Source organism: Podarcis cretensis, assembly GCF_951804945.1.
Source record: "Podarcis cretensis genome assembly, chromosome: 4".
Taxonomy (NCBI): domain Eukaryota; kingdom Metazoa; phylum Chordata; class Lepidosauria; order Squamata; family Lacertidae; genus Podarcis; species Podarcis cretensis.
This window is the reverse complement of record NC_137173.1, coordinates 24,821,156-24,838,225: the sequence shown is the minus strand read 5'-3', so window position 1 is coordinate 24,838,225 and position 17,070 is coordinate 24,821,156. Positions and strand designations below refer to the sequence as shown.

At 39.5% G+C, this 17,070-nt stretch overlaps 1 protein-coding gene across 5 annotated transcripts in view; it reads right to left on the bottom strand.

Annotated features, from left to right (window-relative positions):
- Positions 1-283: 283 nt before the first annotated feature.
- The window catches only part of FGF9 (fibroblast growth factor 9), a 48,899-nt gene continuing 32,112 nt past the window's right edge, over positions 284-17,070 (bottom strand). For 4 of the 5 annotated variants that reach the window (XM_079974208.1, XM_079974210.1, XM_079974209.1 and 1 more), the window contains exon 3: positions 284-4,362. In XM_079974208.1, coding sequence (XP_079830334.1) covers positions 4,117-4,362 — 246 coding nt within the window. In that variant the 3' untranslated portion in view covers positions 284-4,116. The remainder of the gene's footprint in view (positions 4,363-17,070) is intronic. The other variant, XR_013838263.1, reaches the window with a different exon arrangement.

The following is a 17,070-nucleotide window of genomic DNA, read 5'->3' as shown; positions in this document are numbered from 1 at the left end:
AATGAGGTCCCAAGCCTCTATATTACTGCTGCATTTGAGGACTCCATGAAATTTAATCACACACTGTTCATCTTGTTTTATAAAGGGAGCGTATTTTTCCCCAGTTCTATTTTGGAATTATTCCATGGAGGACTTAGAAGTGACCAACCAAGCTTTCATTCGACTGCCGTTATATGCTAATAGAAAAGGCTGAGTAGCCTGCTACCATGTGTTGTACCAAGATAATGTATATCATAACTCCGTATCTACAAAAATCCAATAGGTATATACACAGCACTATGGGTTATTTGAATAAATTGATTACAGTTTATTGCATCAACTGCCATAAAGTCATAACATTTTTCTTGCTTACTTTTAGTCCTTTCTTTAAAAAATACAAAAAATAAATTAAATAAAAAACATGTTAAGTAATATTAATGATCTGTCTATGATAAAAAATACCAGCAAATTCCACATTAAGGCTAAAAAGTATGACCTTATTATTCTTGTAAGTTCATGGCAAGTTTGACCTTAGCTATTATGGGTGTCCTTAACATTTTTGTGGACTTAGTGCAAAATCAGATACTTATTGCTACTTGAATCCACCTTTATGCAATATGTATATATATCTTTTACTGTTAGATGCTGAACATGCTGTATGTCCTTTAACTCGTTTATTCGAAGGATAATCATTTTCTGGTTCTGGTTATTAAAAACACAATTTCAAAGTAATTTACAATGATAGTCCTATTGAGGATTCTGGTGGAATTAGTCCAATTAAAGTGGTCTTTTGGCAGGCCTGCACCATTTGTGATCCACCCAACTAATACACAGCCCAGTATGGTGGCTTTTCAACTGCTTAACAGTCTTCCCATTTTCAAAATCCCAGGCAGGCAGCAAAAAGAAAAAGGGTCGTCATGAAGTGGGTTTTGATCTATGAGAGAAGAACTGTATCAAATTCTTAAACAGAAACAAAGTCCTGATCAATTAAGTCAATATGTGTTGAATGTAAGCAGAAATGCTCTGACCATTAGATGTCCAACATCCCTTGGAATTAACCTAGCTGTCATTTATTTACTTTGAAAGATTTAGCCCAAAGCTAATATTCAACGGTTTACTATACATTGGTAAAGTCTTGAGTCTGATTGTACTATGGGCCAAGAAGCAACAGGCATTAAGATTTTCATTTTAAATGAAAGAATAGTTTTCTTATTCTGATCCCATTCAGAGTAAGTGACTGCACACATTGTGGTGCTCACATAATAAATTTTAGCTATCAGATATGTGGAACAGATCTCTTCAGTGTATCATGGATAGCTGCATCAAAAAATTACCCAAGATTGGATAGGATGGACTGGCTAGCCAAAAGGGCAGAACTACACATTACACTTGACTCAAGGCTGCCTCTGAAAATCCCAGCCCCATGTTGAGTTCTCCACCTCTCCCATAATGATTAAACACACCTGTGTTGACATCATAATTCCTCAGCCCTTGTCCAGAACACAGGTTGATAGTCCACAAGGGTGTGGAAACATACAGATAGATGACATAATAATAAGGGGAAGACTGACTTTGTATCAAAGAGTGGCGAGAGAGGGGTAAGAACTGTACATGGGGATATAATTTTCATTTGTAGCCCCATGTGGAATGTAATGTGCTCCCCACGCCCCAAAACCGAACATGTAAACTCATCTTGTGCAGCTTGCAACCGAGTGAAGGAATGCTGAATTCATTCTGAACATATTGATGGTTATCTCCAATTTGTTTATAAGCAGTACTTAATATCTTTAGTTTGTCTCCAACGGAGGCATGCTCAAAGTAGACCTACTGAAATCAAGGGGCTTGAGTTAGTTGTTGCTAAGTCTATGGGTCTGTTCTGTACATGACTTAGTTGATACAACCCTCTGTGCATTAAAGTCCCTTCTTACTCCAGCTAGGGGAAAGATTTAGGCTTGTCTCTAGTGACAGCCATATTCAAAGCACACCAGTTGAAAGTAACAAAAATGACTACTCATTTCAATGAGTCTACTCTGAGTACAAGCTCGTTGGAGGCAACCAGAGCCTTGAAACTACTTGCTAATACTTGCACCGGAAAACTCAAGTAAAACTTGTACGGTCCCAGAATGACATGCAGTATCAACCAAAACAAGTGGCATCAGAAGTGCTTAGACGTGCTTCAGTTGTTTTAAGCATCACTGCAACCCAAGGAAATATGCATCATTCATACGGAGATGGATGCACAAGTTTCCAAACTAAATAGAATCCAGGCAACAACCCAAACCAGGCTGAGCTGAAACCTTGTACAGTAACTCTGCACAATGGTACACAAACATAGTGCCTTTGGGATGCAGCTGTTGACAGCACTTCTGACTCAGCTATTCCCAGGGGCTCTTTTCTATGGGCAAGTTCCAAAATTACAACCCCTAACGAAAGGTGTGTTTGCACTTATTACGTTACACAGTCCTAACGGCATACAGTATATGTAGCAGAGCCTGCCTCACGATACACTCCAGGAACATATGGAAGATAACTTGAAATAAAACGAGTATAGTACTTTCCCCCTCTTTGCAATTCTCAATAGAGATTTATTAGTTTCATTTGCAAGAGTCTTACTTTAAGAAGGGTGTTAATATGTATTATGACAGTTCACACTGAAAGCAATTTTTTTTTCTCCATAAAAGATGTTACAGTAATAACCCCTATGGAACTTGTGTAATTTCAGAGTAGATAGTCAAGTGCACAATTAAACAAGTTTACAAGAGTGAACCTTGCCCCGGGCCTCTTGTACTAGTTGTGAAAACCTTAATTAGTACAAAATGTCAATATTAGGATGTTTCTGGCATTCTGCTTAAATAAAAAGAGCATATTTATCATTTAGCTTTGGTATTATCTGCAGTAGGTTTTAACAAGTAGAGTATATACCAACCCTTATTTTCTTTTCTCTTTCTTCTTTTCACAACTGTGAAGCTTACAAAGATGGAATAAGTCGACTTACCAAAGAGGAAATATTACAGACACAGAATTAAAGTTTTGAAGACCCATTTTTATCTTTAATCCTTGGAGAGGGAGGAGGGGGAGGGGAGAGTTTAAGCTATGAAACAAGCAGTCAGAAGAGTGAGCTCTCTGTGTCATGAGTGGTTGTGCATACTTTTACAATAATATGGGCACAAAGGAGATTGTCGCCTTTAGTACATTAGGGTCGCTAGATTTCTCTTTGCCTCCATGCACCTTTTACGTTTGACTTGCATGAGTTTTATCACAGGTTCAAGAGCGGCCTTCACTGTTGAAATGTTTCACAGAGCCTAAAGCTGCCAAACTGCCTATCTGGCCTGTACATATTTCATTAAAAATAAACTCTATATAATAAATAAATATATAAAATAAATAAAATGTTGCCTTTGGAATATCTATAAATAAATTTAAACTTTTTTACGTATTTTTTTTACTACTTTTTATTATTTTTTATTTTTATTTTAATCTTTTCTCGTTTTTTTCACCTAGGAGGTCTTTGCTTTTAAATTCAGCGAGGGGTGGCTCCCACTTGAGCAGTCAAACAAAAAAATAGTAAGTCTCTTTTTGTTTGTTTGTTTGTTTGTTTAAGTAAGACTGAACCCTCCATGCCTTCTTTTTTTTTTCTTCGTTTTCTTTTTTATAAATGCAGCGTACACTTGAGCAGGCCACCAGCCAAAATTCCTGATGAGTCAAAGTATGGCAGCTATGCTGATATAGGATGAAGTACAATGAATCAAAAAATTTAAAAGCGTGTCTATTTCCCAGCATGCATCAGGCCTTTCCCCCTCCCCCTTCCTTCTTGCTCCAGCTTCTCTCTTTCATCCTCTTTCCTTTCTTTTTTCCGCTCTCACACATTCTCACTCTTCCTTCCTTCCTTCCTTCCTCTCATAATAAACCAAGCGAGTGGGCAATAGGCACTCCTCCAGGAAGACAAAACCCCTTTAAGTGCAGAACAAAATCAGCATGTTCCATCCAAGCCTCCATCATACATTATGCATGCGACAAAGTTTGGCAACAGTGGAGCTGATGCGATGACACAGCTAATCAATTAAGAACCCACCGCATGAAACCTTTTATAGTGGTTACTTTTGTTTTAAGGGCTCACAAGTGAAGGAAACGTCTTTGTCAACTTTGGCTTAAAATATCCTTATATAGTTCAGGGACTTTCTCTGGATCCACCGGTCTAGGTAAAAAATGTGTGAATTTTTGATGGCGCTTAGTCCTAGTCGCTTCTCTCGGAGACCCGTCTTTATTTAATGCAACGTAATATCGTCTTCCAGTGTCCACATGCTTATATAGATTTGATGAGTATGTGTTATACCAGTTCTCTTCAAATTGTTCTCTGAATACACACTCCTGGGTTAGCTTTTCCTGTGAACAAAAACAGGGAGGGAGAGAGAGAGAAACATTAAGGAATTAGCAACATATTTAATTACTTATTGCCAAATGCCATCTAGAAAAACCAGGGGTTGCCATTTGGGAATAATAATACAGTGGTGCCTCGCAAGACGAAATTAACCCGTTCCGTGAGGCTCTTCGTATAGCGGTTTTTTCGTCTTGCAAAGCAAGCCCATTGACAGCTTAGCGGATTAGCGCTATTAGCGGTTTAGCAGTTTAGCGGCTTTTAGCGATCAGCTGTTAAGCGGCTTATCAGCGGATCAGCTGATAAGCGGCTTAGCGGCTTAGGAAAGGGGGGGGAGGGGAAAAAACCCGCAGGAACTCGCAAGACATTTTCGACTTGCGAAGCAAGCCCATAGGGAAATTTGTTTTGCGAAGCGCCTCCAAAACAGAAAACCCTTTCGTCTAGCGGGTTTTCCGTCTTGCAAGGCGTTTGTCTTGCGGGGCACCACTGTAATAATAATAATAATAATAATAATAATAATAATAATAATAATGTATCATTTATACCTCACCCATCTGGCCAGGTTTTCCCAGCCACTCTGGGCGGCTCCCAACAGAATATTTAAACCACAATAAAACAATCAAACATTAAAAGCTTCCCAATACAAGAAGTTGGATGTTCCAATTTCCAATTATACCAGACTCCACTTAGTTTCTGGCCTGAAGATTACAGGGTAGAAATACTGAGGAAATAGATCGAAGTGGAATAAAAACAAAGTAATACTAATAACACAACAAATGAAACAAGATTAAGGGAAGGAGGGCAAACATGGGTGGAGGGAAGTCAAGGTTCTGTGTATTTTGTGTGTATTCTTTTTATTTTCCTTTTTGTAATTTGCTATTTTTCTTGTGATATTGTTTGGTTTCTGCTACTGCAATTCAATAAAGTATAAAGAAAAAGAAGAAACAATCAAACATTAAGAAGTTCCCTAAACAGGGCTGACTTCAGATGTCTTTTAAAAGTAAGATAGTTGTTTATTTCCTTGACATCTGATGGGAGGGCATTCCACAGGGCGGGCGCCACTCCCGAGAAGGCCCTCTGCCTTGTCCCCTGTAACCTCACTTCTCACAGAAGGCCCCTGGAGCTGGACCTCGGTGTCTGGGCTGAATGATGAGGGTGGAGATGCTCCTTCAGGTATACTGGGCCAAGGCCATTTAGGGCTTGAAAGGTCAGCACCAACACTTTGAATTGTGCTCAGAAACGTACTAGGAGCCAATGTAGTTCTTTCAGGACTGGTGTTATATGGTCTCGGCATCCACTCCCAGTCACTATGTGGGGGCAGGCTCATTCCTCTTGTTTCTCTTCCCCATACTGCTTTCAAATTACATTTGATTATTCTTCAGTAGTCTCTCTATCTCTGGCTAACTTTCTGGCTCTGCACCATGAATGGGGAACCTCTGGTCCTCCAGATGTTGTTGGCCAATGGTCAACATGGCCAATGGTCAGAGATGATAGGGATAACAGGCCAACGACATCTGGTCCCCTGACCGTGCTGTACACTGAGGGACTGTTTTAGAAAATAACTGTCCATGTAAATTTTAGAGTCACAGTCAGAAATTAAAAATGATACTGTTGCCTGAAAAGGGGTTGTCCTGTGTTGATTTGATTGCTAGCATCAGAGCGCAAAATAAAACATTCATTCAATAAGAAATGGTATGGCGTTCTACTCCAGTTCAAGCTAGATGGTTTTGAGTTCACTTCTAGAAAATCCGCTCTTTTTGTAGTAACGACTGAAAGCTGTCTGTAATTATTTTAAAGTATGAATGCACAAAGTCAAACTTGCTAACAAATATATTATGGAATCAAAAAAGCCTGTGAACAGATCAGAAACTAAGTGGAGTCTGGTCTAATTGGAAATTGGAACATCCAACTTCCTGTATTGTTTTTAATGTTTGAAGTTTTATTGTGCTTTTTATATTTTGCTGAAAGTCACCCAGAGTGGCTGGGACAACCCAGTCAGATGGGCGGCATATAAATAATAAAGTAGTAGTAGTAGTAGTAGTAGTAATAATAATAATAATAATAATAATAATAATAATAATAATTTTGTCCCTTTTCAAACACTACTTCAGAATCTCTTTTTTAGGGGTCCCAGTCTCATGAGACAAGGCAACCAGAGAGAGGGCCTTTTCAGTGATGGCACCTCATCTGTGAAACTCCCCAGAGAGCTTCATCTAGAGCCAATCTTTAGGTCTTTTTTTGGCTGCAGACGAAGACATTTTTATTACATTTTTAAATTATCTGTTTTTTGCGATATGTACTTAAATATACTGATAGTTGATTTTTTAAAAAATGGTTATTGCTGTTTTAAATTCTGCATCGTAATCTGTTGTGTCCTCTCTCTTTTTATTTTTAGTCACTGTTGTGCTCATTAATGGATTAGTGCTGAGTTTTTTTCATTTAGTGAATAAGACATCTAAAAATATTCCTCCTCCAATCCCCCATTCCTCATCATCTGCACAAATATAATCCGCCTTTGCTTCCTCAAAGAACTGAAATGGAAAATTTAAATATAGCAATATTAATAACAATAACAATACTGTTGTTGTTTAGTCGTTTAGTCGTGTCCCCATGGACCAGAGCACGCCAGGCACTCCTGCCTTCCACTGCCTCCCGCAGTTTGGTCAGACTCATTAATAGCAATTAATGTATCCATTAATACATTAGGGACGCGGGTAAAAGCCTCAGCGCCTAGGGCTTGCCGATCGAAAGGTCGGTGGTTCGAATCCCCGTGGTGGGGTGCGCTCCCGTCGTTCGGTCCCAGCGCCTGCCAACCTAGCAGTTCGAAAACACCCCCGCGTGCAAGTAGATAAATAGGGACCGCTTACTGGCGGGAAGGTAAACGGCGTTTCCGTGTGCTGCGCTGGCTCGCCAGAGCAGCTTTGTCACGCTGGCCACGTGACCCGGAAGTGTCTCTGGACAGCACTGGCCCCTGGCCTCTTAAGTGAGATGGGCGCACAACCCCAGAGTCTGTCAAGACTGGCCCGTACGGGCAGGGGTACCTTTACCTTTACCTTAATGTATCCATTGTCATATGCAACCCTGTGTGTTTCCATGAAGGGCAGGGTATTAAAAGCTATATAAAAAAAACAAATGCATAGGTGGCTCGGGAGTGGTGGTGTGATGAAATGTTCTTTACCCATGACCACCATTGCATTGGTTCCAACCTAAAATCTGAAGACAGCAGTACCAGAGGATTTGCCCACAGAAGCTGACACAACAATAGGTAGAAGCTGAATGTGTTCTAACAGCCTCCCGTATCTTATTGAGAGAGAAGAATGCTGGCAGCTTTGTAATCAATGTCTTCTTTATATTTGTTGAATAGTCTGTAAATACAGCTCTTGCAGTCTACACATTTCTTGGAGCAATTTTAAAAATTACTTTATATTCTTTCAATTGCAAAAGCAGATGCTGAGAAGAAGTAGTCGGTGGATGCTGGGCTCTGTGTGTTGGGAGGGGAGGCGTAAAACTCATTCAAATGAAGTTTTTTCTGCTATCTGCAAGCATCACATGATGTGCGCTGCTGAACTACTCGGGTTTTAAAGAGAGAGATCCTCTTAAATGTCTTTCTTTGCTTTCCTGAATCATAAATACCCATATAAGGTTAATTTGAAACCAAGATACATCTCTTAAGAACAGTTCTCTGTTTCTCCATAACTGCTCTCCCAACTTTAGACCCGTAGATGTTGTTATGCCACCACCACCACCACCACAACAACAATCCCATAATGGTCAGGGGTGGTGGGAGGGGTGGTCCAACATCATCGGGGGGAGGGAGCAAGCTTGTAAAAAGGGCTATTCTAGAAGCTTTAAATCAATTATGATTGTGTTCAACCTACTACAAACCCTTTTCCAGTTTTGAATTTTCACAGCTAGAACAAAACAGCAATTACAATATCGAAACCTTCAGTCTTCCCCATTGTAATGTTGCCATGCGTTAGTAAACTGAAGGGAAGGATGACATCACATGGAATACTTTGGATGAAAAATTTGTAAACTCTGCCCCTATGGAGCAAATAATTTTAAAAGGTACGAAGAGAAATGTAACAATTCCAAATGTGCAAAAGTTTGCAATTTACTTTACTCCTCAGGCTCCATATTATAAAATGCACTTCCAGTAAATAGTTGCTGATTTAGTTCCAACTACATAATTAAAAGAGTAATTTGATACCATATATAAATAATCCGTGTCTCCTTCTTCGTTTGGAGATCTTTCATTAGGAGGCACTTCTTTCAAATGGTTTTGAATTGGGGGAGGGGGGATTATTACCACATGTATGTCACCACCAGCTATCTTTTGGGGGATATCTCCTAGGACAGCCTTACCAACAGGGTGTTCTGCAGATGTAATTGGACTCTTGCCAATCTACTGCAAATCATCCAGACATCAGCCTCATTCATACACATGAGCCAACCAGGAATTTGAGTAGACATATTACAACTTAACTGTGCCACTGAAAGAGTGACCAGGGTCCTCCTCTAAAGGGCTACAAGAGGGCAGCCCTCTGTGTGAAAGCATCTTCTGTTTCAAAGTCTGTTCAGTCCAAGTCTATTTTTAAGATAGTTAAAGAGTCATAAGAAGGGAGTGTAAGAAGGGCCTTAAAGTGGCTCATCAACAGTTAACACCTGGAGAGCAGACTGAGCATGTCAGACACAGCTCACATGGTCACAGTCTCTCCCAATATGGTGAGATGTATCCTTGGGAAGACACGGCAGACCAATGTCAGTGTACTGGAAGAAGCAAAGATCACCAGTGTTGAAGCAATGATTCTTCAACATCAATTTTGTTGGACTGGTCATGTTGTGCGGATGCCTGATTATCATCTTCCAAAGCAACTACTCTATTCCGAACATAAAAATGGAAAGCATAATGCTGGTGGTCAACAAAAGAGCTTTAAAGACTCTCTGAAGGCAAATCTTTAAAAATGTAGTATAAACACTGACAACTGGGAAACACTGGCTTGCTCCAGTTGGAGAACAGCCTTTACCAAAGGTGCCATGGGCTTTGAAGACGCTCAAACTCAGGACGCAAGGGAGAAACATGCTAAGAGGAAGGCACGCTTGGCAAACCCTCACCGTGATCAATTTCCAGAAACCTATGTCCCCACTGGGGAAGGACGTGTGGATCCAAAATTGGCCTCCACAGTCACTTACAGACCCACTGTTAAAACGTTGTTTATGGAAGACAATCTTGCTCGGCTACGAGCGATTGCCAAAGAAGAGGAGGAAGATATGTATTTCTGTTTAAATAATAGTAATTATCTCTATGCTTGCATTGATGCATATAAATTATCACACACACACACATTTGCTCACTCACAATTACATTTGGACCCCACCTTTCCTTCCAGGAGCTGACAAGGTATTGTATATGGTTCTCTCCCTCCCCATTTTCTCCTCGCCTTAAAACCCCATGGAGCAGGTTAGGCTGAGAGAAAGTAACCTGTCCACCCATAAATAAAAGACAGCTGTTCATGTTCTTTCTAACTCAGCACTTGTTTTTTATACACTACCCCCCTTAAAAAATAATTATTATTTCTTGCTTTTAAATCCCATCTCCTTTGCCAAGGAGCTCAAGGGGGTGTACATGGTTCTCCCTCTCCTCCTTTAATCCCCACACCAAACCTGTTAGGTAGGTCAGGCTGAGAGGCAGTGGCTGGCCCAAGGTCACACAATGAGCTTCATGGCCAACTGGGGATTTGGACACTGGTCTCACAAGTCCTAGTACAATGCTCTACACCACACTGTGCAGAGTCCGTTCTTCTTTGCCCTTTGAGTGATGCATTCCAACTCCCATCCTCCTTCACCACTAGACATATTGGCTGGGGATGGTGGGAACATTTAACTCAAAACCATCATGAGAGCCACAGCATGCTTTTATTCCAGTCATTTCAGAAAAACGCCCCAAATATCAAGGAAGACCATGTAAACTTTCTGGCTGCCAATGATCCTTTATATAAAATATAATGTTTTTAGCTCTGTTGGCCTTCACAATTTTCCCTTCATTTTTGCCCCACCCTACCCAATCTGAGGTCACTTTAGAAGCAATACATAACAAATACTTACATTGCTAACCTAATACTTAACAATATAAGTTATAGAGGAGTTTATTTGTTGCATGATTTACTTTAACAGACATTTCTAGAATTTTTTTTAAATTAAAAAAAAAAATCCTTCCATACAGCTTTGCCTCAAAAATAGGCTGAAAGCAACTGTTTCACCTTTCAAATAAAATACATCTAAGCCCACAAACACTGGGCAATTGCTGCATGCATCTCCCACACAGGAATCCATTTGTAATTGGTTAAGGCTTTATCCACACAGTTAATTTCAATTTTGATGACACTTTATGTCAAATACTTAATAGATAATTACATATTTATTAAAATTTCAACTGAACTGATGAGTGAGGAGGTCAGATAACAGGCAGCCATCTTTGCTTGATGTCATGTGGACCTTTCCTGAGAGCAAAAATACCCAGCACTCAAGCTTTGAATCGCAAACGTATTTGTGGAGTTACTTTACTATTTTTGTAAGGCTGTAAATGAAGGAAGGAGGGGAAGGGGGGGAAGAGACTTGGTTTTACTCAACCCTATTATGCCTTATTAAAATGGCTAAAATTACTTCCATAACATTTCCCCCCTCAAATAAAAATGGGGAACAAGCGCTTCAGCAAAAACCCAATATTGATTGAATATAATGTAAATCTGTAATCCTGTGGTCCTTAGGAAGGCATCCAAGAGGCCATAAGATAGCATGGTCCCTCTTTCTGAAAGAGAGAGAGGGAGACCCATGAGGACAGGAGATCTGTCCATGACGCCATCTTCCTTGCAGCTGCAGAAATCTCCCTGGTTTGCCCCCTCCTTTGCCATCAGAGGCCCTGGGGCAAAGAGGGCAAAAAGGAGGCATTCTGGGGACAGATCATGGGGAACTTTGGATTCACTGGATCAATAACCCTCCTATTCGTCTGACATGCCCCCAACTGGCATACTTAATTCCCCTCTCATTGGGATCAGTGGGAGGGGAAATCCTTGTTTTAGAAAGCTGACCAAGAGCAAAACCCGCCCACAGAAAAATAAGCAACATACACACACACTATTTGAACTGCTGTCATGAGCTACCAGGGCTTTGGATTTGGCCGTTTGATTCTCTCCCCCACCCCCAACTTCTGCAGACAGCTCTGCCTATGAATACACCAGAGCTATTCATAAGTCACAGAATTTGGGCTTAGGGGAGCATTTGTCCCAGTTTCAGCTATCTGGCTTGCAAGAGACCTGGTCCCAAAGTATTGAGGTTCAGGGCTTTTTTTTTTTTTTAATTTTTTATTAAATTTTGACATAAATATATTTCACAAACATACAAAAGACAAAATGAAAAAGAAAAAACAGAAAAAGAGAAAAAAACAAACAAACAAAACATGAAATACATACAACTTTGATGACATTGATCGACTTCCCTTTATCTCGATTTCGGAAATTATTATCTTGTTTATCTATCTGCTGTGTCTATTCCTTAATAAAACTTTTTACGTAGTAAGCGTTATCTCATGCCTACTGTGATTTCTATAAGTACATATGTGTTTCTGATCAACATTTTAATTTTCCCCTTGTCTCTATTTCCATATATATCCTAAATTTATCCCATTCATTGTTAAATTTTGCACTTCTTTGATTTCTTATTTTCTGTGTCAATTTAGCCAGCTCCAAATAATCAGATAATTTAAGTTGCCACTCCTTTAGTGTTGGGATTTTTGGTGTTTTCCAGTACTGTGCTATGAGGGTTCTGGCGGCCACCGTTGCATATTGAAAAAAGGTTCTATCTTCTTCTTTGATATCCTTACCAATTATCCCCAGCAGGAAGGCTTCGGGTTTTTTAACAAACGTGTATTTAAGAATTTTTTTTAATTCATTATAGATGGATTCCCAAAAATTTTTGAGAATCTCGCACGTCCACCACATATGAATGAATTCGCCCTCCTTGCTCTTACATTTCCAACACAGTTTATCGCCCGTTCTATACATTTTATGTAGTTTTACCGGCGTTATGTACCATCTGTACATCATCTTATACATGTTTTCCTTTAGTGTCGTGCATGCTGAAAAATTTATATCTTTACACCACAATGCCTTCCATTTGTCAAACTCTATGTTGTACCCTAGGTCTACCGCCCACTTCACCATTACATCCTTTACTTCCTCGTCCTTGGTGTCCCACTCAAGTAACTGGTTGTACATTTTTGATAATAATTTTGTTTTACTTTCTATTATTTCAATCTGAAATCTAGATTTCTTGTCATTTATTCCGATCTTATTATCTTCCCTCCACATTGAATTAATTTGATGGTATTGAATCCAGCCAGTCAGCTTGCTTTTTATTTCTTCATAAGGTCTAATCCTCCACCCGGATTCTGTTTTGGTTAGTAAATCTTCATATGTCCATCTTTCCCCCTCTATATTTAATTTTTTAATTGTTAAAATGTCTATTGGTGATAACCACCAGGGCGTTTTCTGCTCCAACAGTTTTTTATTCCTTTCCCACACTTCCAGCAGTGGCCCTCTGAAAATGTGGTTAGAAAAACCTTTATGAACCCTTCCCTTGTCTCGCCATAAATAGGCATGCCAACCGAATCTTAGATTAAACCCCTCTAGATCTAACAAATTTTTGTTTTTGATGACAATCCAGTCTTTTACCCAACAAAGACATGCAGCTTCGTAATATAACCTCAAGTTTGGAACCGCAAGGCCACCCCTATCTCTTTGGTCTGTGAGCAATTTAAATCTGATTCTTGGTCTCTTTCCCTGCCAAATGAATTTAGAAAGTAATCTCTGCCATTCTTTGAATATTGAGGTTCCTCTAATTATCGGTATATTCTGAAATAGGAAGAGTAATTTAGGTAGTAAGGTCATTTTAATCGCCGCCATTCTCCCCAACCACGAGAGATGTATTCTATTCCATGTATCCAAGTCCTTCATTATTTCTTTCCATGTTTTCTTATAATTATTTTCAATCAGATTTATATTTTTCATAGTTAACCAGATTCCAAGGTATTGTACTTTTTTAGTTATTTTAATTCCAGTTTGACTTTCAAGATCGTTTTTGGTTTCTTCTTCCATATTTTTGGTCATTATTTTAGTCTTTGCTCTGTTCAATTTAAATCCGGATAATTTTCCAAATTCCTCTAGTAGCTTTAACACTTTGCCGACGCTCTCTTTTGGTTCTTCCAATGACAGCATAAGATCGTCTGCATATGTTTTCAGTTTATATTCTTTCGCTCCTATTTTTATGCCACGGATCTCTGGGGTTTTTCTTATCTTGTTTGTGATTATCTCTAAAACCATGATAAACAACAGCGGTGACAGAGGGCACCCCTGTCGAGTGCCTTTTGCTATTTCAAACTGTTCTGTCAGGGTATTGTTAATAATTAATCTAGCTCTTTGTTGTGTGTAGATTGCTCTAACTCCTTGCAGGAATATGCCATCTATCCCTGATCTTTCCAGGCACTTTATCAGAAAACCCCAGGAGACATTGTCGAAAGCCTTCTCGGCATCGACGAACATTAAAGCAGCGGGAATTTCATTATGACATTCTAAATATTCAATGATGTCTATTGTATGTCTAATGTTATCTTTTATTTGTCTGTTGGGAAGGAAACCGGCCTGGTCAATATGGATGAGATTAGTTAAACACTTTTTAAGCCTGTGTGCCATTATATCTGCGAAGATCTTGTAGTCGTTATTTAGTAATGAAATCGGTCTATAATTCTTGATGTTAAGTTTGTCTGAATCTGGTTTCGGAATCAACGTGATATAGGCTTCTTTCCAGGATGCTGGCATTTTTCCTCCTCTTAGTATCTCGTTGATTACGTCACATAGTACTGGTGTTAAGTGTTCCTCTAGGACCTTGTAATACTTGGCAGATAACCCGTCTGGGCCTGGGGCTTTCCCCAGTTTCATCCTCTTGATTGCCTCTCGGATTTCCTCTATTTTTATGGGTTTATTTAAGGCGGTTCTTTCCTCTTCTGATATATTTTTGGGACTATTTTCTTCTAGATATTTTGCGATGCCCGTTAAATCTTCTTCTTCCCTTTTGTATAAGTTCTCATAGAATTTAAGGAAGTTCTTTTTTATTTCATTGGGGTCTTCCAAGACTTGTTCTTCAACTTTTATTTTATTGATGGTACTAAATTTTCTTCTTTTTCTCAGTTGCCACGCCAGAAACTTTCCAATTTTATTTGCTGATTCGAAGGACCTTTGTTTCATTAACTTTATTCCCCATTCCACCTCTTGGCTTATTAATATCGAGTATTCTGTTTGGAGCGTTTTATATTGTTGCTTATAGCCATCGTCATTTGGGTTTTTTATCATATTTTTTTCGCATTCTTTCAATTGATGGATTAATTCTTCTTTTTTTTTCTCTTTAGCCTTTTTTCTTTGGGTATTTTGTTGTATCAGGAGGCCTCTTAACACAGCCTTGCTAGCATCCCATACTGTGTCTATACCTGTCCCTTTGTTGATGTTTAAGTCAAAGTAGTCTTTAATGGTAATTTTGGCTTTTTCGATCACTTCTTCTTTTTCAAGTAGGTAGTCATTCATTCTCCATCTGTACAGCCCTTGAATCTTCCACTTTAATTGTAATGTTATTGGGCTATGATCCGATAAGGTTCTGGGTAGAATTTCGCACTTCTCCGTTCTTATTATTAGTTCTCTTGAGATCCATATCTGATCCAGCCTGCTCCAGCTCTGATGTGGTTCAGAGAAATGGGTAAATTGTTCAGAGGTTCAGGGCTTTAGTATGTGCTCTGTGCGGGTGGCGCTGTGGGTTAAACCACAGAGCCTAGGACTTGCCAATCAGAAGGTCGGCGGTTCAAATCCCCGCAACAGGGTGAGCTCCTGTTGCTCAGTCCCTGCTCCTGCCAACCAGGCAGTTCGAAAGCACGTCAAAGTGCAAGTAGATAAATAGGTACCACTCCAGCGGGAAGGTAAACGGCGTTTCCACGCGCTGCTCTGGTTCGCCAGAAGCGGCTTAGTCCTGCTGGCCACATGACCCAGAAGCTGTACACCGGCTCCCTCGGGCAATAAAGCGAGATGAGCACCGCAACCCCAGAGTCGGTCACGACTGGGCCTAATGGTCAGGGGTCCCTTTACCTTTACCTTTACTGTGCTCCCTGAGGAAAGACCACAAGAAAGGAAGGAGAGGTGGCTTTGCTTTTGGTGTACCCACTAGTAAGGGCTCAGCCAATTGATGCTAACTCGTCTTCAGACCATTTGCTTGACCTGCTCAAAGGCTCTGCAATTAATACATACACATGCCTCTGAAAGGCTCCAAAGATTATAATCCTGATTTATGGGAGATATTGGAATCCCCAGTTTGACCTGATTATGCATATGTGAAGAGCCTCTGCAGGGATATATTCAAGGAAAAGTCAGCACACCTAAGTCACAATGAAATCATCAAGATTTGTGCTTTACTTGTAGTCCTAAAACTAATAGTTTTCAACTGGGCTTATTTTATTCATTTTACAAAATTTATATAGTGCTTGATTGTAAACAGAACCTCAAAGTGATTTACAAAAAATAAAACAAACATTAAAAACAAGGTTATGTAGAGAGGGTGAGAGATCTATACATATGGAGTTAAGAGATGTCCAGCTTACTTTGCATATTTCCAGGTGTCATTACCACTTTTATGTTTACAACTCTTGGCTCAAGCATCCTCACAATCGACTGATGTAGATCATTAGCAGTCCCTTGCTTACTCTTTGGAAGCAGATAGACAAAAACAATAACCTGAATAAAACCATCTTAAGAGTTCACTGTGGAAATCAAGATGTCCAGAGTTCAAGGATGCTACATAAAAACCTTTCACATCTAGGGATGAGGGAGAAATTTGATTCAGCTTGTATTTGATTCTAATCTGTACTTTCCAAAACAATACATGAGCCAAAACACAGCCATAATTTGAAATTCATACTTCTCTGATTTTTGCAATGCAGTTGTACAGCTACGAGACATGTACAAATATGCATATACTAGGGTAAAGTGTACATATGAATGCATATATTAGTGAAAATAACATGTGCATTTGCATTTTAGTTGGGGGAAATCCTTTTGTAAAAATGTGTATATTCAGTAGGACCAGCGGTCAGGGATGGTGGGAATTGTAGTCTAAAAACTGCTGGAGACCAAAATTTGGGAAATGCTGGTATACAGAAATTACCAAGTACAACTGGTCAAAATCTGGTAAATAAAATGAGCCTCTTGCTCATTTATTTGACTTGCTAGCCTGGCATCTGGTCCTCAGACATTGCAAGAAACCCCAATAGACATTAAGTCAAAATGATAATCCACCCCCAGACCACGTTATCTCCAATGCACTATGTAAACAAACACTGAGTTATTTAGCAGGGAAAGTTTTAAGCTATTGTGATATTGCTGAAGCCATAAAAGGCAGAGTTATAAGATGCTTGTAACAGAGCCAATACTTGCAAGACCTTGTCATCACTTCTGTGTTATGCCACTGTGTGCTGTGATCTTGACATTTCATAATAAACTAAACAAGTGAAACCTGTTGAGCACATGGTACAAAGCCTTACAAAGGCAACTTGGGGCTAGTGATTCAGTAGGACAGACCTCTCTTTTTCTCAAAGTCAACAGCAAACAAAAAAAGGATGCTCCAAC